This window comes from Vigna umbellata, chromosome 2 (genome assembly GCF_029865625.1).
Source record: "Vigna umbellata cultivar VRB3 chromosome 2, Vumbellata_1.0, whole genome shotgun sequence".
NCBI classification, from domain to species: Eukaryota; Viridiplantae; Streptophyta; class Magnoliopsida; order Fabales; family Fabaceae; genus Vigna; species Vigna umbellata.
Window position 1 is genome coordinate 13,729,654 of NC_142166.1, and position 22,753 is coordinate 13,752,406.

General features: G+C 32.4%; 2 protein-coding genes across 5 annotated transcripts in view; both read right to left on the bottom strand.

Annotated features, from left to right (window-relative positions):
- Positions 1-270: 270 nt before the first annotated feature.
- On the bottom strand, positions 271-2,662 carry LOC124834077 (putative inactive poly [ADP-ribose] polymerase SRO2). The gene is made up of 5 exons (XM_047308683.2): positions 2,101-2,662; positions 1,569-1,792; positions 1,331-1,467; positions 1,153-1,248; positions 271-541 (listed from the first exon to the last, which is right to left on the bottom strand). Exons 1-5 carry the CDS (start codon positions 2,526-2,528, stop codon positions 497-499), a joined length of 930 nt encoding a protein of 309 aa, XP_047164639.1. The 5' UTR covers positions 2,529-2,662; the 3' UTR covers positions 271-496.
- A 4,612-nt stretch (positions 2,663-7,274) lies between these two features.
- Positions 7,275-22,753, bottom strand: part of ATM (Serine/Threonine-kinase ATM-like protein) — an 83,977-nt gene continuing 68,498 nt past the window's right edge. For all 4 annotated transcript variants that reach the window (XM_088106228.1, XM_088106227.1, XM_088106229.1 and 1 more), the window contains 21 exons: positions 22,667-22,714; positions 22,519-22,602; positions 19,703-19,786; positions 15,502-15,582; positions 15,300-15,389; positions 15,154-15,216; positions 14,801-14,941; positions 14,659-14,715; positions 14,131-14,190; positions 12,829-12,923; positions 12,629-12,737; positions 10,832-10,921; positions 10,471-10,550; positions 10,088-10,166; positions 9,386-9,432; positions 9,209-9,308; positions 8,714-8,845; positions 8,498-8,632; positions 8,346-8,411; positions 7,889-8,032; positions 7,275-7,542 (listed from right to left, as the gene is read on the bottom strand). In XM_088106228.1, coding sequence (XP_087962354.1) covers positions 7,465-7,542; positions 7,889-8,032; positions 8,346-8,411; positions 8,498-8,632; positions 8,714-8,845; positions 9,209-9,308; positions 9,386-9,432; positions 10,088-10,166; positions 10,471-10,550; positions 10,832-10,921; positions 12,629-12,737; positions 12,829-12,923; positions 14,131-14,190; positions 14,659-14,715; positions 14,801-14,941; positions 15,154-15,216; positions 15,300-15,389; positions 15,502-15,582; positions 19,703-19,786; positions 22,519-22,602; positions 22,667-22,714 — 1,863 coding nt within the window. In that variant the 3' untranslated portion in view covers positions 7,275-7,464. The remainder of the gene's footprint in view (positions 7,543-7,888; positions 8,033-8,345; positions 8,412-8,497; positions 8,633-8,713; positions 8,846-9,208; positions 9,309-9,385; positions 9,433-10,087; positions 10,167-10,470; positions 10,551-10,831; positions 10,922-12,628; positions 12,738-12,828; positions 12,924-14,130; positions 14,191-14,658; positions 14,716-14,800; positions 14,942-15,153; positions 15,217-15,299; positions 15,390-15,501; positions 15,583-19,702; positions 19,787-22,518; positions 22,603-22,666; positions 22,715-22,753) is intronic.

Consider the following 22,753-nt stretch of genomic DNA (forward strand, 5'->3'; position numbering starts at 1 on the left):
TTATTTTTCTTTTACAAGTATAAAAACTTGTTTGTAATAACTATATTATTAAAGGAATGTTTTTTATGTAAAAGGAAATAATTTTCAAAGAGATTCACAATCAAAAACCTAAAATAACTTTAAAATAATAAGTTTATAGATTCTTATTCCTTAAATTTCTTATTTTTACTTGCTGGAACTAAATTCATATTTATATTTCCAACAGTTATAAGGGTTAACATACCTTATAATAAATTATAATAATATCTTAAAAATTTGCAAAATTATATATGTGATAATGAAGAAATAATATATTCGAAGAGAAAAAAGAAAATTAGTCTGTACAATATGAAGGACAGTGGGTCAATGAGACCATCAGAGTAGAAAACTAGAAATTACAAAACAAGAGAAAACAGGGTCAGATATGCTTTCAAAGCAGTTTCGTGTGTCATCTGTGTAAGTTTGGTTATGAAGTTTAGGGTTGTGTCAACCCAGCATTAGAACTCATGTGTCGTTGCTAAGCCATTCTTTGACCTTGTTTGTGTAGAAACCTTTGTTTCTTCTGAAAGAAAGAACAACTTTACCCGGTTAGATTATTGAAATAGAATACAAAATAAAAGTACAAAATTGACACAACAAAACAAAAAATAAATAAATTCTAGTGTATAATATAATGGAAAAAAGTATTTTCACAATCGCCCACTTACTTTTAACAATACAATATTCAATCAAAGTATTTAATAAAAAAAATAAGAAAAAATATTGTAATTTGGCTGTATAAAATGGAAGGGTTATGAACATCACATCATAATCATGCGTACCAGGTCTAAACAGTCGAGGATGGTTGCTAAATTCTTAAATTGACGATGACACTAAAATTTTTTAATTGTTAAATTCAGTTGCCACTTTTCCCATAGGATTGGAGCTACAGGTAAATTAATACTATTTTGGCATCTACTTCTTTGACCACTTAAATTAATACTAATGACATCTCTGTTGCCCACAGAAACTAATTCCATTTTGGGAATTTCCAGAATAATTAATCCAGAAGGGGAAAAAACAATTATTAGCTGTAGACTATTCATCCGTTTTAGATCTGGATCAAACTTAGAAACATCTAGTAATTAGAATAGGGGAGAAAAAACTGATTGTGTTGAGAAGGAATAATCCTACCTTTTCTCTGAAAGATTTGATGACTGCAAACAGCAACTTGTCACCTGCTATTTGTCTCACTCTTTGTATAAGTTCCTGTCGTGAAATCTTCTTCTCCTGCAAGATGAAGCAACCCATAATGAGAAAAACAAACAGGAAACACACTCAAACACAGATTCAAACAAGAAAAAGCACTTACTCTTTTATCTTTGTAGAACTTAGAGATTAGAGCAATATCACGAGCAGCCAAAACCTTTGAAAGCGCAGAAATCAGAGTTGGGAATGGCATCCAAGGGGAAGTAGGTCTCAAAAATTCTTCTTCACTCTTCTCAATGCCTGCAATCCAAAATACACCCATCATCTTAAACATTACCAAACACCATAGCAAAATAAAAACGCACAAACATCAATATTTTCGATTCAAAATGGAAACTCACCTTTGAAGCTTACAACATATGCAGGCAAGACATGAGTGTTCATGCGATTACTCCAAATCATGTACTTGCTGGGAGCTGAAAAACTATCCACCCCAGAATCATACTTCTCGGAACTCGGATAACATTGTTCTGTGCCATCGTCAACAAGCTCCAATCTCCCTAGAATAACGCGGCACAGTAGTGCGTGCCTCACACCGTCTTTCCCAACCACACACTCTCTAACACTGTCATAAACAAAAAGCCATGTTTTATTCAACTCAGAATTACATAACAAATTCTGCGTTTGAATCACAAAATTGTTTTTCAATCAGATTAACTATATAAAAAGCTAACTACGATGAGATCAAGGTTTAGATGCTTTAAAATTTACAATACAAGAGTTAAAATCTATTAATAATCTCAAATTGTCTCAACTCTTTATGCAATCCGAATCTACTTAATCAGAATCAATTCCTCAACCTCAAAAAATTTACTCTGAATTATTTTAAGATGAATCTTGAAAATATGAACGTGAAAGAATTAAAAGACGAACCTTTGGAGAGGAGCGTCATCGGGGGAGAGAAGTAGTCGAGGACCGTGGGCGTGGGAAAACCCGTGAGAAACGATGTCGTTTACGTCGTCTTCGCCGCGAGTTCCGTACCAAGCGTACCTGACGTTGGCATTCCCTTCACGCAGCTCCGCCACGGCCCTAGCGTGAAGCAGAAACGAGTGGAGCCGCGCCTGGGAAACGACGCCGGAACAAGCGTTTCGGTGAACGGAAAGAACCTCCGTTTTGGGCCCGAGCAGGCCCAGCCCACGAATGAAGCGTGTCTTGATAAGGTCGTGAAGCACATGAGCTTCCGGAAGCCTAACGAAAGAAGAGTGTTCTGGCGGCACCATTCCCGAGCCGGAAACAGTGCTCTCGCAATCTGAAAAAAGAGAATCTTGGTGGTGACGTTGAGAGAGTGTAATTTGTTCCATAGATGAAAGCAGAAGAAAAAGAATGAGTGATGAGGAAAAGTGAGTTTGGTATTATTATAGTATTTATACGTTGGTGGTTTTGTTGGGTTCTGTGTTGTGTTGTTTGGTTTAGTTTAGTTTGCGATGGGCGGTGCAAAGAGAGAGAGAGAGTGTTGGCGCTGCTTGTTTTGGAGAAAAGCCAATAGCATTTTTATGTGTCTATTATGGACGTTGTTTCAATTAAGTGTTTTAACCCACTTTCCGTTTCAGACATTCTATTTATTTACACTTACTTTCTCTAAAACTAATGCAATCCAACACACACTACATAAATAAATGCAACTTATCCAATAAACAAAGTTTTCGTCTCAGTTTTACCATTTTTTAACGTCGGATGCAAAAAATTAAAATAAACATTTTCAAATTATCAACATTCAAAATTTAATCTCAAATTTCACAACTATTACTGTAAAAAATTCCACTTTATAAATTTTTCTTTAGACAGAAAACGAAAAACCAGCCCATTCACGTTAAGCTTTCTCTGGTTACATGCAATAAGGAGGATAAGGCTCTTTCTTCCTCTGCACCCCTAGTTTTTTCTTCTTCTTCTTTTTTGTGTTTTCTTTTTCCAATTGGAGTTCGATGGCGTGGAAAAAAAAAACGAAATTGTCTATGGATAAAATGTTCTGATTATACAATTTGAAAATAACATTTTATTTTAAATTATGTAATTCTGAAATACACTTTTGAATCGTAATAAGGAATTCAAAATATATTTCTAAATTTGGAATAAGTAATATGTTTCTAAATAATGTCAGTTAAAATGTATTTTTAAATTACATATAATATATCTATAATTTATGTCAGTCAAAATGTATTTTTAAATTTCTTAATCTGAAATAGATTTTTAAATCTAAAAGTATATTTTAAATTGTGTAATTAAGAAAAAAATTACGATATTTAAATTCTCAATTATATAATTTAAAATATGTTTATGAAATGTACAAACACTAATATATTTTTAATCTTGAATTGTGTAATTAAATATATATATATATATATATATATATATATATATATATATATATATATATATATATATATATATATATATATATATATATATATATATATATATTGAAATTATACATATATTTTGAATATGTGTGTGTGAAAATTTATGGCTTGAATGAAAGAAAGAGTCTTAGTATGCGATTTTTTATTCTGTGTGTATAGTTTGGGAGCAAAGAAAATCACCTCTTGCCATGAAGAGAAGTTTTCTATGATAAGGATCCCATTTCATGAATATGCTAATTGACGTCAAACGTAGGTTTGGTCTTACTTTTAAAGTTTATGTTAAAATTCATTTTTTTTATAATATTGATTATTTTAGTTTTTATTATTTGTAATATATTTCATTTGTTTGGAAAATATAATTGATCAACTTTTAAGACTAAATTTGAAACTAAACATATATTACCATTACCGATTGTGGTTAGATTAATCTGAGATATATGTTGTTATAGAACTGTTTTCACTGAAAATAAATTCGTAAATTTATTCTAACTTTAAAACAAAAACAATTATAGGGATTATGTTTAGATTTGTAATCTTAAAATGTTCAAATGAATGAATATGTATTTAGACAGTTGCAATAGAAAATAATACTTTGATGTTGATTTTAACAAATAACCGATTATTATCTTTTAATATGAAGATAAGTTTTATATACATTAGTCATTTTACTGATTTATTTTCAAATAATTACTTAAATACCTTTTTAACTTTCTGTCGATAACTAAAAGTTATGTTATATCAACTGTTTAACAAATAATATTTTCAGTTGCTTATAAGCCTCAATTAAACCAATCCACTCATTCAAGTGTTTACTAGCACCTTACAAGAAAAACAAAAAAGTATAACTATGAAAATAAGAAAAAAAAAACATAAGAAATGATGGTTGAGTTGTGTTTTGAAGCACTTTTGCAAATACCGTTTGATAAGTGATATTCAGACTATAATTTTATATGACAAGTAATCAATTAATGAATTTTGCATATGATGAAATATAAATAGGTGCAACTTTAGAGTTTTACAAATTTACTTGTTTAAAAACACTTATAATTATACATATTCTTACATTAACTCTCCTTTGTTTTTTAAAGCAGAGAATGATGACGTGAAATGTAAAAATAATAGAGAGAAAGAGAAAGAATAAACACTATAATTTTATACAAAATTCTAACCATATATACTTATAATTATTCTATGGTCTCTTCTAGTTTCCTCTACGATGGGAATTATAGACTCTTTTGGTAACCTCATTTTCCTTAGCTTCTTTTTTATAATTTTTAAAGGATTATATTGTTTTTTATGTCTAGGCCCTAGATTGGATCTACATGAAAAATGTTTGATCTTGGAGGAAAGAGGATTTGTAGTTTTAGTGCTCTCAACAAAACTTTTAAAAAAATATTACCCCATGATGTAAATTCATCTTGTAAATTTTAAAATGCAATGTGTTTGTGTTTAAATGGATTAAGAAAGTCTAATGAAAATTTCCATTGAACATTAAGATAACTAAATTATCTAGATGTAAATGTTCACTTCAAAATACTCTAGAAGAAAGAAGAGGAGATGGATTCAGATAATGGAAAAGCAACATAAGAAAACAAGAACATAAAAAGTAAAGAACATAAGCTAAAAAATAAACTAATGAATAGAATAAAAGATGGAAAGACAAGAAGGGGAAGGAGAATAGAAGCAAGGTGGTCACGCCACTTGAGAAACAAAGCCACCTAAGATAAGTGGTGGTGCTGCCACTTAAATCTAGGTTCAAGGTAACACAATGAAGCTTCAAGAACACTCTTTAGAGCACTCTTTCATTCACTCAAAGGTTGAGCATAATAACTCTATTTCATTAAATGATCAACCTTTACAATTGGTGGAGAGACTTTCTTAATAAATACCAAAGAGGGAAAATGGTAACCTAGAAAAGATAAGGTATTGTCTAATAAATACAAAAAATAATCTTCTAGAAATAGTAATGATGAGGTAAGGGTGTGGTAAGAACACTCCTTCGGCTAGATTCCTTCTTGGCCCTTCATTCTTTTATAAAGGTGACAACCTCAAAAGGAAAGATGTCACTAACAATCTTATAAAATATAAAACACAAACATGAGTCCTACATTTATTTAGAACTAAACTAAGTAAACTAAGTAAGGTGAATAAACTTTCCTTCTAAATATGTTTATTTTCCCTAAGCACTTTTCTTCATCTTTGGTAGGGATTAGAGATTCATTACCCCACTTGATATTTTCCTTAAAGAAACTCAAACTTTTTTTTGATCTCATGGTATAATTTGTTCCAAAATGTACATCTCATTATCAAATGAAGGTTTGTATTGGAAAAAAAAATTTCATTTTCAAGAAGCATATAATTAAAATTTCTTTAAGACTTAAAAATATCCTTATATGTGGTGTAGCACTTTATATGAGATTCCTTATGGGAGTATCACTTTCATCTTCATCATTGAATGATAAGGGATTAACAATCAAGGCAGACTTAGAGATGGACTTCAAATTTACATCTTTGTCTATGATAAACATTTGACAATGACTAATCTTCTCTTTGTCTGATTTAGAGTTGGAGCTTGAGTCAAGCTTTTCCTTTGTGATTTCTTTATATTTGCATTCTAAGGAGTCTCATATCTCCTTGGCTGATCTAATCAAGAAATTTTTGTTAAAATTTTGCTTGAGAGATCTTTTAATGTTTTTTGTCCTTTGACCAACGAATCTCTTTGAAAAATGAAAGAGATAGACATTCCATGCGGTACAAAATAGAAATTTATATTCTCTTTATGCAACCTAAGGTTAGCTTACTTATATGTGCTTTATAATTTGAAAGCCTTCATTCTTTATCTTTAGACTACATAATGTTTTATCATCTGTTAAACGAAACACTTATGTATTACTTGACATGTTCATTCCAAACATCGTCTTTTAAATAAATCATGATGATGTTGTTACGTTTCGTTAGTTTAAACACTTAATCAAAATTATAAGGTATTGAATTTTTTCTTTAACAATAACACACCGTAATATCTTGATTCCTACAAGATCTTTTACAACCTCTTGGGAAACCCTATCATTAAAAGCCCATTAACAACCCTAATAAAGAACAAAACAACTCAAAAGAAAAAGTTTATCATACAATACCACTTGTGATATGATCTTGGGGTAAATGCAATTTTGACTTTTATTTGTACTTTGTATCTTTTTAATTAAATATAGAAAATTATGATCCATATAATAGGAATTAAAGACATCATTAATGAGTATTAAATATTACTTATTGAGAATTAATGTGAAAATAAAAGGATCTTGTTTAATTTATCTCATAAATTGATACATTTGTAATATAAGGGATATATATAGATAAAGAGAAAATGTTTGATGAGTATTGGAAAATACATGCTGTAATTGTGATAAGTTAGGATTGGAGAAAAATAAAATTAGTAAAGAAAAGGAAATCAAATTGGAGGTGAGAGAAAAATAAATGAAAGAAAAAGAGATGAGAGAAAATAAATTGTATTACGGTAATTTAGGACAGGTTTGAGACAGCAACAATTTAATTGCGTAATATGCAAATGTAGTTTGAAGTTATATTTTAACGGGTTCTAACACAACCATATGATAAAAATTGTATTGTGAAACAACGCCAACTAATCTGTTCCATTTTCAACCAACAATTAACAAATTTCATCAGAAATAAAAACTAAGACACCACCACTTATTATACGAGATATTTTCTTGCAGTCATTTTACAACTCACCATCAAAATTTAACAACAAAAGAATAGGGACAGAAACTGGTCCCACTTTACAAATCGAGGAGAAATCCAACGAAGTAGATTAACGGCTCCTAAAGATCATTGAGTGTCAAGTCAATGGCATTACCAATTACAACCAAGCTCCCCAACCAGGAAACATTTGACATAATCGCTCAGAGTCAATGGCATCTTGAATGAGTTGTTGCACCTGCAAGTAAAGGTACCAATCATATTTTACTTTAAATAATGGGATATTAGAACATGTACATTACCGTACAAGTAGCCAGATGGTTTTTACAAATTGATGGAAATTGAAGAACTATATTCTCCAGTTAGATGGATGAATGCCCAATGCACATAACAGGTTAAACTCTTAAAGCGTAACACCAGTCATTTTGACATGTTTATCTTCCAACTTCAAATTTTACCATTTGCATCAGTAAAAATTGAATATACATCAGTCCACTTTATCAGCTAATTTGGATGAAGGAAAAAAGAAGGAAAAGGAAATAGTCCTTATATAGTCATTTGGCAGAGATATGCCGACAAAATACCTGCCCATGGATGCTACGCATTTCACCATCTTCATACCCATCTAGCTTTTGCTTGACACGTAGAAGGGCACGTGTAGCATCCTTATTTCCTTGGTAATCATTTTGTGGTTCCTCCAAACTTGTATCAAAATCATCATCCAAATCCTGTGGAGAAAAGGGAAAAGGTAATCATCCTTATTTCCATGGTAATCTTATTATGTAAATCAAGTAATACAAGTTGAACATATTTACAACCAAACCAATATCGACAACCAGGAACATTATTAAGAACCCAAAAAAGGATATCTACTTCATTATGCTAAGTGCTAATTTACGTTAGCAGTCCTGTTTTAGACTTATTTCGACAAATTATGATAAGTGCTAATTTATGCATGTCAACGAACACTCATGAGATGCTGAACATTTATTAAATAAAGAAAATAACATAAGAGAGTCTAAAAACCTGCAGACACCGTACCTTTTGACGCTGCAAAGCTTTCAGAGGGGATAAAGCCCACTTATAAAGAGGATCGTGTATAAAAACCTACAGAGGACACTCATCTTTTAGGAAGAGATTATAGAAATGGAAGTTCGATTCACACAACAAAAAATTGACAGAAGTGTGATTACTTCCACAATCGTCAGCAGTGCTTCTTTGTTTGTCCGCATGACAGACAGTGTTTCCTCACAACATCTTCGGAAAACCCCCTCTACTCCAGTTACACCCATTCCATCAATTATGTCTCTTGTAAGCCTAAAGGGAACCTGCCAGCAGTTACAGGTGATAACAACAATCCAGATTTAGTATGGATTAAGTGCATAATTGAAGGACTATGAAGTACGCACCCGTTCCGGGGTTTTAAGCATCAAGCCTTGTTCAAAAGCAACACCAAGATCTATGTGAACAACCTCTGCAGTCGCCTGATCAATCAAAATATTCATCGAGTGTCGATCTCCAAGGCCCACAATATAGCCAACCTGAATATGAATCAACTACTAAATGTACCAAGGATTGTAATACATTGATGTAGATGAGAGTTTGCTGATCTTCCAGACAATAAAAAGAATATTAAAAGGCTATTTTAAAATAAAACTGAAATCATATACGATGGTGGATCATATCATATGAATGGGCAACATATGAAAGGCTAGTTCAGAAGTCAGTAGTATTCATTTCAACATGGTTGCACTATCCCAGAACAGTAGATATATTCCTTCAAAATTGGGGAAAAAAGTATAAAACCTTCAACAGGCGCACTTGATACCTTTGGCTATATTCAGGTCTGACAGAATCCTTATATTGAAAAAATAAGCATGCATGGAAAAGTAGAATGCTATTACCATAGAACTAGCAGCAACACTTCGAGAATACGCAAGTCTCTTTTCAAACCACTCAGCTGGCTGTAAAAATCTCTCCAAGAAAAAGTAATGCATAACAGGCCTGCATGACAAAATGATTAAGCAATGAAGCGGATGACGTGACCTGAGTCCTCTAAAAGATAAGGACAGGAAAGACACCTGAAATTATTGCAAACTTCCTGGAATGCTTTGCGCTTGTCCCTCTCCTATCAAGCAAACATCAAACGTAGTATTAATCTATTTGACATCATAAAATAAAAGGTATAAAATAAATAGTTTTATTTTATATATTTATGCTATCAGTCTGTATTTTCAATTTTTTTGGTTTGCATTCAATTTGTCAATGCATAGTTTAATAGTTGAATAAGTAAAACGATTGTGAAGAATTTGAAAATGAACTTCACTTGATAATGCATAAGCACTAGAAGATCCCGAACATTATTACCTATAGTACAGCTTCACCAATTTCAATACAAACTATAATTGTAGCCTAAGTCAAAGCTATTTTGATGATGATGACATGATATAAATATTTGATAATGTTTGAAGATTGCCTCAATTGCAATCACCCTTGGCTGGGCTGACTTAATGAAAACTTAAAGGGGGAGTGTGTTTAGTCCTACATTAACTATAGACATTGTTTAAATAGAAATTATGAAGTTCGGATATTCCAAACCTTACAGCCCAGGTATGTAGGATTCAAATTTAGGTCCTAATCCAAACTCTTAAGACATTTTATATTTTATAACGACCTAAATCTTTTTCAAATATAAATTAAGATTGTCATCACTTTAGAAAACTATGAAACAAACAATATAAGATTACTAAGCTCACATAAGTGCTTAAATATTATTTTCTTACATTTGCCATGTGCTCTCGGCATTTAAGGAATGACCAATCTCCCATTCCATAGCGACCATGAGCACCTCCATTTCTCATGCTGAAAGTTGAAGAAAGACTGTTAGATATAAAGCCATTCATGGCATAGTAGTATTAGTCTATGACAATATGCTTGATATTGATCCATGTTTTCTAATAAATGACATACTTTAGCCAAGGTAGGATAAATAGTCATTGTCCATCTTTCAAGCCCAAAGGGGTTTTGGTAGAAGGGGAAATATAAAACCATTCATATACTTCCATGAAATAGCTTTTGGGATAGTTGGTTCACAACATGAATCAGTTACTTCAAAGATGAAAAGAGCAAGAAATTGTTTAGCAAAACTTGTCTTTCTTTGACTGACCTCCCTATAAGGTATTCACCCAGAGGAAGAGTTCCATTAACCCACTCAAGAACACCAGCGCTTGGAGTAAAAGGAACAACCTGTTTCATAAAAAAGTGAAAACTCTCAACCATTTTATTTTTCAGGCCAAGAAAATTCCTACACACAGTTGGAAGCATATCATAAATTTTTAGAAAGTAGCTTTTCTAGCGCAAGAGAAAGAGTTCTACGAAAAAATTGTCATGAGAACAAGATCGTTCTGCAAAAGCATTTTATGTGCAGTAAACATGCAATTCTAAGTCACGAGTAATGAAAAACTAATGAAATTCACCAGCCAATCACCAGCACCAAAGACCAAAAACTTTAAAACAGCAGAATATACCTTGTAGGTCCGTACTCCTAGCCTTCTTTTCCGTGTATCTTGATGGTTCCTGAGGAATGTGTTGACTAAACCAAAGAATTGCTCCATTACCTACAAGAAATCAGCAGTGTAATGTAACCATCAAATAAGATTCCTTAGAAGGTGCAGATTCCCTTGTAGAAAAATGTAAATAAAGGAAGTGATAACATTTCTTAAGTTATGACTAATAATATATACCGAAATAGATAGACATCTAAAACTTTCATTTTATAGACAGACCAAAAGGGTTTGCCAGAGAGATAGACATCTAAAACTTTCATTCTATGAAAATTGCTACATGGTTAGTTGCCTATGGATGATCTACTTGGGAAATGTGGATGTGATATCATTTTCTCCTCATTGGTACAATGATTTTGAAACTACCAATCATTTATTTTTAACTTCTTTTGCAGTTAGATTATGGACCTGACTCCAAAGCATCTATTAACCACAGCAGCTGGACACATCAACAATTAAGACAGATATACATCCCAATTGGAATTAGAGTAAATTTGGTGGCAGCCTGTGATGCTATCCGCTTTTACTCATAGTAGCAGAAATTTGGAATAGCATAAACGAGATTAAATTTGAGAGGTTTTAAATACATTATCAACGTGTTAGGAATATAATTTTCACTGCTTTAAATCTTTCTGGATCAATAACAACAATTAACAAGAAATCTAACATGGTTTAATTTAAAATTCTTATGGCTTTTGCCATTACTTTCTCGTCAAGTAAAGCATAAATATTGTTCAAGTGGACTCCATTCCTCCATATGTAGGTTGGATCAAATGTATGCAGATGGAGCTTACATTAGTCATGGCAACAAAACAACACGTGGGGAAAATTTGTAAGAAGTCAAGAGGTGAGAACATGGTGTGTTTTATGAGTGAAATTTATGTAAGCATATTTAGCTTTTGAAGCTAAACAGCTGGGTGTTACTTATGCTATTAATATCACTGTTAGACAGCTCTTTGGTTGAAGATGTATTCTTTGGTTACTATAAAATTTTTTTCTCAGTTCTTTAGATCCTTGGAAGTTAATGAATAGATGGAATAATGTTTTGGAGTTTATGAAGGGTATGCAGTGTAGATTTTTACACATGTTTTTTTAGAAGGAATTAAGTCTGCGGATAGTTTAGCTGCTTATGGTATTAGAACATTAATTTTTTACTGGGTGGAATAGAGTGCTTCCTTGTATTGTCCCCGAATTTTGTAGAGATTGATGTGATTACCCACATCTCAGATTCTCTTAATGGGTTTTCGTTTGTTTGCCCCACCTTAGTATTTCTTTTTTCTATTAAATGTATTAAGAAGGCTCCATATGATTGGTACATGTTGTAGTGCTATCGTGATTAGGATTACAACCTGTAGAGTACCATTCTTTCTTTTTTATTAAAAAAATTGAATCAGTTTCTAAAATAGGATGTATGACTTTGGTATTGGTTTATCTATCTAAAATTTGTTGTAGTCTTTATAATTTTTAAATTTTGTTTTTAATCAGTACTGTAAGCAATATGCCAAAACACTTCCCCTCCCAAGGCAAAATTAGGGCTGTTTGATATATATCACATGACTACACCAGAACAAAAAATGTATTTAAAGCTTTAATTTAACATTACAATTAACAAAAAGTAGTGTTTTGATACAAAAATTTGTCTAATAAACTTCAGATGTGAATTTTATTCTAAATATGGACAAAGAAATAATTTGGCACAACTTCAGTAATAGATGCAAGAAAGATTACAAATGATAAGGCCTAAGTTAAAAGAATTCATACAGCATCCTGTCTTAGGTCATCATTTCCAGATTTTGCTAGTTGTCGATATCTGCAGCCATCCGAACCAAAGCATTCAACCACTTTTGGAGCATTTATACCATTCATTATCCTGAACACAAACCAGCACAAAGTAGATTGATGCATCAAATTTTGCATACTAAAAATATTCTGTCTATATGCTATAAATGTTTGATACTTACATAACAGAATCTGCTAGTCCTTTGAAGTAAGGAAAAGTGCCTTCATGATACTGACAACTATGATCAATTGATATTGTAGCTGTCACTACAGGTACCTAAACGTCCGAAGTACATGCAACTTTAAAAGTTTAGCCGTTGACAATGTATGCACAATTGCGCATGTAAATATATACAACTAAAATTTAACAGGAAGTGTATACACAGGCAGACACAAATTCTTCCAAAGACAAATATAAATAAAAATCTTCTGCACTATGACTTTTTAAGAGACCGTTCTGGTCTTCCTAATTTTAGATTTTTTTATTGGGTTTGGTTTGACCGCCAACTTTGTTTTGTTTCTTTATATATTTTTTTTAATAATATTTAGATATGCTGCATGTTACATACTAGAGTGCCAACCTTGTAGTTAGTATAGTGATGCCTGAGCATATCTGTTTTCATTTTAAAATATAGCTTCATATTTGAAGTTTCTAAATATTCTGAGTTTATGCCTTCGAATCTTTTTCATATGTCGGGCACTTGCTGAAAGTCGTCCAGTAAATTGAAGATGTTTTCTGATATTTCTTTAAAGTTACTTAGGAATTACTTATTGTGTCAACTATCTCTGCAGATTCGTTGTATAAAAGGGTTCTTGTGTCACTAACTAGTATACAAGAAGTTTGTAATTCATAGAGTGTTTGTTGCAATTCTCTAAGTGAATCTTTCATATTTTTTTTCTGTTGACAGGCAATTCCGTAGTCATCCAGCAGACCCGTCCAGTATAAAGAGAAGGCTTTTCTCGAACTATTTTTCTGTTCTTTCTTTCATGTGTATTTTGTGTTTGTTTACTCCTGCGCACTTGATACCCCAATCAGCAACATTATCAAATATACCATAATACAAAATCTTAGAACAGTTCAGTTTTTCAATCAACACATGTTTGTGATTTACATTACAAAGCAATATGTAAATATATTCACCAGAATATTACACATGTTTCAAGCTTTATACTTATTTTTTTCACCACCTCTTATATCCAATTAATATTTTGGTTTGACAAAATATTTATAATTTGCTATGTAAAGTATATATATTGTTTACCCTCCAATACACGTCACAGCATTTCTGTTATTTTTCAATGTAATAGAATTTTAATTTTATGTAAAAGATAGAACTTCAGTATTTTTGGAAATATTTTTTTTAAAATCCCAAAAGTAACATAATGAGCAGCATGGTTCTGACAGTTGTCCCCAAAAAACCACCATTTAGTAATTTCATCAACCAAAAAGCTTTATTAGCACATAAATTTAGCAAGCTACTTACAAGTTCTAGCATCGGGAGACTACGCAAGTCCCTAGGTAGTGTCACCTTTTTATTGGTATCCTGCATAAATAATCCAATCAGAAGGCTGTAAAACTTAATATTTTCAGGTTACTAAGCAAGTCAATGATAGAAGTAGCTTCAAATGCATTCATGGTCATAAGAAAGACTGGATAAGTGATCGACACAATTAGTATTACAGAAAAACTCCAAGACAACTTGTTAGTAAACTTTATTAGGAACAATGTTTCTACCAATGTAGTAGAATCTGGAAGAACACACTTGAGGGACTTTCGAGAGGTCTTCACTCTCCATCAATATCCTATTTTCCTTAGAATACCCAACAGCCCCTTTTCCTCCCAACCCTTGACTATTTATAATAGTCAGTTACAGGAAAAGTAAAAAAGGAAAACATCTACAGGAGGTTATATCTGTCATTTTTCAGTTATTATTTTTATCCCTTCTCTTATACACAATGCCAAACCTGTCTTGACCCAACCTATCAATATAAAATATATAAAAATATCTCACCTCTCTCTTTGTTTCCATCTCAGCAAGTCTGATATAAATCTCCACCATCTGTTTCGTCTACATATGTAACAAATAATTTGAAGGTAATTGATTGCTAATTCGAACTATAAAGGAAAATATATAATACAAAAAGTGATGTTACTTGTAGAATGATAGCTCCATGATAAGATGCCAACTCATTTAGAAGATTTTCTGCTGCAAGCTTTTTGTCGATATCAACCACAAATGAACTTTTACTACGCTGTTTGTCCTTGATACGGTCACCGTTTGCCAGAGCCAAAAGCTAAATAGAGAATAGATATGAAAATATTTTTCATCAGACAGTAACTGTTACAAGCATGTAATGCTAGTAAAACACATTCAAAAATTGCCAGCAAAAGAATTTCATATGATTGTTAATGTTTTTAATCTAAAAATTTTTACTTTTGAAAATAATCAAAAAGTTCGTATCAGCATGTAAATCATTGCCTAATAACGGATAAAGGTACTACTTACTTGAAGTATCGTATGATATGGATGATCAATGGCCATTTTCTTCACAAGAGAAACCAATGCAAACTGTATATTCCATGTCCTTATTAATAAATAAGAAAATATACATGAGCAATAATTAATGCATATAGATTTGGAGAAGCCAGAACCTGGAAATTGAGATGTCCGTGACCATCCTTTGTGTTACCCATTCTAGAGGCAATTTGATATACTAAAGGTATAAATTTGAAAGATTGAACCTACGAATAGATTCAAATGGAATAAACGTAGAAAGCCAACAAAAATAATCTTAAGATTTGGGTAAATGCCATATAAATCAGTTCGATTTATTGAAAAGGTTTTACTATATACCTCATCAATTGTGCTAAGCATGCTATTTACAACTTCTTTTTGTGAGGAGAGACTGAACCACAAGGAAACAATGCGAAACACCTGAAAGCAAATAAAGACATTATTAAAGGAAATCATATTGACAATGACAGATATTAGGAATGGCTTGAAAAGTGAGAGGGAATAAAAGCAACATATTATTAAATAACAATCATGCTAATTACATATTCTACTCCTCTATTAGTAACAATCTTTTAGGAACCTAGATACAGTGATGAAAGGACAAGACAGAAAAATAAGTACAGATAAAGTCTTGCATTGTATTATTCACTTCCATAAAAACCAAAGCTTAACTAGAAAGAATTAATATAAAAGAAAGAATATTTTTATTCAATTGATTCGGTACATTACATCCACTTCTATATATAGAGAACTCAAACCCTTAAATAATAATTATAAGAGATCTCTAGAATCTTCTAACAACTTTCTGTACTATATTTAGTATCCAACTAACAACAACTTCCAAAGGACAATTTCTTTCCTTTCTCACAGAGTTCTCCCTGTCACAAACATCAACTCCAAAAAAGTGGCCCCCAACATCCCACAAGATAAGAATATATAGAATTTCCTTGAAAGTCTCCCCCTATAACAACTAATAATTTTATTTTTAAATTTCTTCCAGACCCTCTCATTACTTCTAATAGGACTCCTAATAAGAATCATAAGGTGGAAAATGCACATGGGCCTGTTATTCAGCAAGGAAAAATTATAGAAGGAACAGATAGGCCCAAAATATAGAATGTTTATGTAAGAAGAAAGAAAGTGGGGTTAGGAAAAGAAATAGTGAGAAGTTAGTTAGGATGGGGAATGACGTGCCAAGAATAAAGGAATAGGGAAATTCTATTATAGGAGAGAAAAGGGAGAGTGTGGAGGGGGTATTGGAGTAGGAGGTTGTGAGTTGGTTAGGAGGAGAGTAATCCTCTGGAGGAGTCTAGTACTCTGGGGTTTCCTTGTGGCTGTAGAGCTTTCAGCTCAATCATCTTTTTTACTGCATAATACTCTGAATAATATAACTTTGATATTCACTAATTGTTTGGTTTCTATCAACTTCCATGCCTAAGATTACTCTCCCCTGTTGGAATAACCTTGTCCTCAATGTTAAACTTTGCAGCTTTAAGCTACTGGAGGTCTTCATTCGTTTCCATGAGATCTAGTGCCGCCGCTTCCACATATGTTTCCTCTGATATAAAAACTGGCCAAAGGTGGTAGAACTTGTTCATGCAATCTCAAAAGGAGTGCTTCCACATGTTTCCTTATGAAATTAACCCGTGTTTTTTGTTGCTCTGCAGTAAAGCACCGTAAACATGTTTCCGTGTCCTATTTAGCACCTCAGTAACATCAGGAGTGATGTGTCCTTGCTTCAATCTGTTCTGGTTTAGCTTCCTTCAATTCTTCTTGGAGCTCACCAGCTGAACTATAAATTGTCTCTAGCTCAAGAACTCCACCAAAACCTATTAGACCTGTATTTAGTTGGTCTCGTTTTCTGTTATGTAATGTACTGATTATATTTTAATTTCTTAATTGTTTTTTAGGCAGTTTCTCCTTTTTGTTCAGAGTCTACTTAAAATAGACTCAAGTGTTTCTGTTTGTGTTGTATAATAATTATAAAAACATCAGATTCACATTTTCCTAAAGTGTTACTTTTTTTCTTGTTTCCTACAATTCTCAAATCGTAACATGGTGTCTAGAGCAGGTTACTGATCCTTTCTCCTTTTTGTTTAGAGTCTACTTTAAGTAGACTCAAGTGTTTCTGTTTGTGTTGTATAATAATTATAAAAACATCAGATTCACATTTTCCTACACTGTTACTTTTTTTCTTGTTTCCTACAATTCTCAAAACCTAATATGGTGTCTAGAGCAGGTTACTGATCCAGGTTACTCGCTTAAGATATCTAATTCTTCCCACCCATCCCCTAATCCCTTCTTTTCACACTTAGTTGTTGACAAACTTGATTACACCAATTATCTCCTTTGGAAGGAGGGTAAACCTGTCATTGAATATTATACTTGTACTTAATAGGTTTCTTTTTATGCCATGTAATGTAAAGACTAAGTTTATTTTCTGTTTTAGGTAGTTTCTGTGGTGCTTTGTAAGTTACGGCAGTTTCTTTGTTTAGGTAACTGTCCATAACTGCTGCGTTTCTCTTTCTGGTTCAGAGTTTATTTAATATAGACTCATGTGCTTCTGTTTTATGTTGAACAATTGTACTCAGCATTTTTCTGCAATACAGATCAACACTTTACTGTACTTCTATTTCTAATATGGTATCAAGAGTAGGTTCTTGATCTGGTTATGTGTTTATGATGTCTTCTTCCCATTCATCCCCTAACCCCTTTTTCTCACATTCAGTTGAGGAGTAACTTGATGACACCAATTATGTTCTTTGGAAGCAGCAGGTTGAACCTACCATTAAATCTCGCAAACTTCATAGGTTTGTGGTTAATCCTGTCATCCTCCCATGCTTTCTCTCTGAAGCAGATCGTGACAATGATGTTCTTAATCCTGCTTACGAAGAATGGGATGTTTAGGATCAACTTTTACTCATGTGGCTTCAATCTACTTTGTCCAAGAGAATTCTATCTCGAGTACTTGGTGCAGTTCATTCCTATCAAGTTTGGGATGAAATTCATGAACACTTTTACACTCAAATGAAATCTTGTGCATGGCAGTTGTCTACTGATCTTTGTGCCCAAACCCATGAAAACAAAACCATGAAAGAATACTTGGGTCATATTAAATCTATCGTTGATGACCTCACAGCCACTGTTTGCCTTATTAAACCTGATGAACAAGTTGATGCTATCCTTGAAGGCCTTCCTCTTGATTATGCTGCTATCATCTTTGTGAATAAAAACTTGACAAGATCAGGTATGACTAGATTTGCCACAGCTTATTTAACTCTTGCTTGTCTTCATGAATTGAAGGCATCATCGTTGACCATGTTTAGCATTGAGGAAAGGAAGACAAGTTCGGAACTTCACAAGAGGGGAGAAGAGTAGAACACGTGGTATTAGATAGCCGGTTTTGGAAGAATGTCTTCACATGCCTGGAAGTTGGTGCCCCTCTTATAGTGGTCTTAAGATTGGTGAACTCAAATGTAATACGACGATTGTATATATGCATGACAAGATTGGTACTGGATTGGTGGAAAGAAGAAATAATAATTTGCAAATTGTTGAATTTCATTTTGCTAGAGGACTTTTTGGAATGGAAGATTCAAAGGAATGCAATAAGGCATTAAATCCTCGAGAATGGTGGGAGATGTTTGGGGATGAAACTCTGAAGTTGAAGAGGTTTGCTATTTGAATTCTAAGCTTGACTTGAGATCTTTGGAATGTGAGCCTAATTGGAGCTCATTTGAAATGGTAAATTTAAATTATTTCTAAGTTCTCATTTTCTTTATTAGGTTTATATCTTTACTAAAAATTTGATATTTCATTTTAGGTTCATACAAAAAGAAGAAATCGTTTGCATCGGAAAAAGACGAATGATTTAGTTTATGTGACGTATAACTTGAAGTTGAAAAGTATCCAAATTTGAAAAACTGTTGCTCTTCCATTTCATGAGATTGAATCAGATGATGAATGGATAACTGAAGAGGTAGATGATGTTGTTGAGATTGAGCAAGCTGTAGGTGAAAATGATGGTGAAAATTATCACTTAGATGGAGCAACAATAGATCCCGCTCTAGATGCTCTTGGGGATGCACAACTTTCATCAACTTTCATCAGGGGAAGAGTTGGATGAAAGTGATGGTGCCATTAGAGGATTAGACATAGACATTTATTTATTTCTATGAACAATATTTCTATGAACTTATTTATTTGAAGTTTTATAATTTTGTGGACTTACTTTAATTAGGATGTTATTCATAATTTTTTTTCATGTAAAGTAAACTCTTTTGAATTTATTGGGCTCTCACGAGTTTATGTAAACTCTCGAGTTTAACAACTTTAGTCTAGTTATTACAGGTAATATGAAAAGGCAAGGAAACTAATTATTTAGAAATAATTTAAAATATGTTAAAAATCAGAAATAAAGATATCAACATATGTTACAATAAGGATAGACACAAATGTAAGATGACAAGTTCAATAAAAGCTTTTAAAGATACATTCAACAAATGGTTAGTAGTGAAGGGAATTAAGAGGAATTACATACCACTCTCACATCATACTTGTCACCAATGACTAAACACTGTTTGTATCCCTCCAATGCGAGGCTAAGAAAATTGTCCCGGTCATCCTGACATTGTGAAAGGTAAAAATAAAGATTTACATTTATAACATTGAAAATAAAGGGTTGGCATAAGAATAAGGAAAAGTAGAATCATTTATCAAAAGGAAACTATTAATTCTATTAATTAAGACGAGGATTTAATATAACATTTCACAAGAGAAGTTTATTCAAGACATCATTTTAACTCTATTTATCGAATATTTTTATTAAGTTGCACACATAATCATATAGATGTTCGTTCCTAACACTTGAGAAGAGTCTAGATATGTGTGAACAAAGGATTCTTATCATATTAATTCAATTGTAAACAAGTAAAAGAGGGTTTATGTAGAGCTCTACAACCCTAGAATAATGATTAAAATATCTCTTTTAGTATCGTACCGTATACTTAAATGTAGTAAATTACAAAGATCGATAATATCTCCTCAAAGCCCAAAAATATCTTTGTGAAAAAATGTGTAGCCGGTAAGAAATAATTGTGGAAGTACTTTTCTTGATCTCGAAAGTAAAAACGAAATCTTAATAAAATGAAAAAATATCTTGAAATAAAACAATATAAATCTCCAAACTTGAAGACTATAAATCTGGAGCAAATCTACCAAATAATCTCCAAATCCTATTCCCTTAATTTTAGGGATTCCTTACAAACAAATCTATATTTATTAGTCGACCACTTCAAGGGGAGAAAGCACTTGAAATGGATGAACTCTCCTTTTCATTACCATGTTTGTCGTTGCAGGATGCCCAAGATCTGAGCAATGAAGCTACCATAGTCCACAATGAGGAAGAAGAGGAAGAAGACAAATTTTTGGCAAAAAATATGAAAGAAGAAAACAACCTACTTCGACTCTCGAGGAGGAAAAATTGTAAAATCTGGAGGTGAGGATCCCTGATGATAACAATTTGGAGGTAAGTATTACTGATGATTTACCTATTGCATTTTGAAAGAAAATATCCTATTTCTTAGTATGTTTGCACTAATAATCTCTATGATAAGCACTGAAGCTGTCTTGTTGCCACTAATGCCACAAAAATTCCTACCTCAATCTAAGAAGCCATGAAACTTGAACATTGGAATCAAGCCATGAAAGAAGAGATGAATGCATTAGAAGGAAATTAAAATTGGGAGATTGTTGATAAGCCAAGAGATAAGATGGCAATAGGGTGTAAATGGATATTCACAGTGAAACATAAGACATATGGGACAATTGAAAGATATAAAACTAGATTGGTGGCAAAAGCATATATCCAAACTTATGGGATTGACTACGAGGAGATGTTTGCCCTAGTGGCAAAGATGAATACAGTTCGAGTTGTTCCCACTTTGGCTGCTCGTTTTGGATGAGACTTACACCAGTTGGATGGGAAGAATGTCTTTCTTCATGGAAATTTAAAAGAGGAAGTACATGGAGATTCCTCAGGTCTTAACGTGAAAAATGAAAGAAACAAGGTATGACTTCTAAAAAAAGCATTTTATGGTCTTAAACAATCCCCTAAAGCATGGTTTGGAATATTTATAAAAGCAATGGTTTCCTTGGGATACAGACAAAGCCAAGGAGATCATACTTTATTCATAAAGCACTCTTCTAAAACCTAGGAAAACTCCAATAGTTTCTTGGAATAGAAATTGCTTACTCTAAGAACAAAAAGTTGGGATGTAGAACCTCAATAGTTTGTATAAAACAGAATCACAAAATTGGATGTGAAGAAAGTGCTCCTGTAGAGAAGGCACAATATCAAATATTGGTAGGAAAATTGATTTATCTATCAAATACAAGACCAGACATTGCTCATGCAGTTAGTGTAGTGAGCCAATTTATACATGATCTAAGAGAGAGACACATTCAAACAGTTGTCAAAATTCCCCAATACTTGAAATCAAGTCTAGGAAAGGGCTATTATTCAAAAGGGAAGACACATTGACTATGAAAATATATACTCATGCTGACTATGCAAGTTATATTACTGATAGAAAATCTACTTCTGAGTACTGTGTTTCTTGGAGATAGTCTGGTAACATGAAGGAGCAAAAAGCAAGATAAAGTATCTCATTCTAGTGTAGAAACTAAATTCCGAGTTCTTGCTCAAGGAATGTGTGAAGGACTCTGGATGAAAAAAGTTTTGGATGACTTTAAAGTCAAGGTGGACAACCCTGTGCAACACTGTGACAATTAAGTCTGCCATGAGCATTGCTCATAATCTAGTACAATATGAAAGGACCAAACACATTGAGATTGACAGATATTTCATCAAAGATAATCTAGAGAGGCTTTTGGATTACAACTCATGTTCCTATAAGACTTCCAATAACAACTATTTTTACAAAAGGGCTCCCTCCAAGTAGATTTCAAGATATTGTAGACAAGTTGGGAATGATTAATATTCATTTACCAACTTGAGGGCAAGTATTGTAATTAGAGAAAATTTCTATAGAATTTTCCTAATTAGAGAAAATATATGTAGGATCTTCTAGATTATTTTTATTTTCCTTTTTTAGAAGATTAGATTGTTATAAATAAAGGTAAGGACAATGTAATAGACATGAATGAAAACAATAAAAGTTATTCTCTTTTTCAAGATTATGTAGACCCCTATTCTGGTAGAATAATGATTATAATATCTCTTCTAGTAACCTAAAGTATCTTAGAGGTATTAGTTACATAGATTGATCATATCTCTTTGTAACTCAACAATAATTTTTCATAACACAACAATTACTCGCCAAACCAAATAAATACCAGCAATTTCTGGGCTTCTTCCTTGTCCATTGCTACTTGCTTTTGCAATTCTTGGATTTTAATTGAGTAGTCAATTTTCTCCCCCTAAATTATATACTGAGTTAGAGCATCAGAGAATGAAGAAGTAAAAGAAAAATATTTTAATTACCTTTGTTGAACTCCTTAACCTTTTTATGAGTGCTTCCAACTCTATTGTCTGCAGAATCAAAGATACAAATTTCGTGAGGAATTAGAT

Bases quoted from the DNA above. Each gene is read 5' to 3' on its own strand.
- LOC124834077 (XM_047308683.2), bottom strand. From the start codon at position 2,528: ATGGAACAAATTACACTCTCTCAACGTCACCACCAAGATTCTCTTTTT. The intron at 1,793-2,100 runs GTTCGTCTTTTA...TGTTTATGACAG, and splicing joins GATGACGCTCCTCTCCAAAG to TGTTAGAGAGTGTGTGGTTG. The intron at 1,249-1,330 runs GTAAGTGCTTTT...TTCATCTTGCAG, and splicing joins AGTTCTACAAAGATAAAAGA to GAGAAGAAGATTTCACGACA.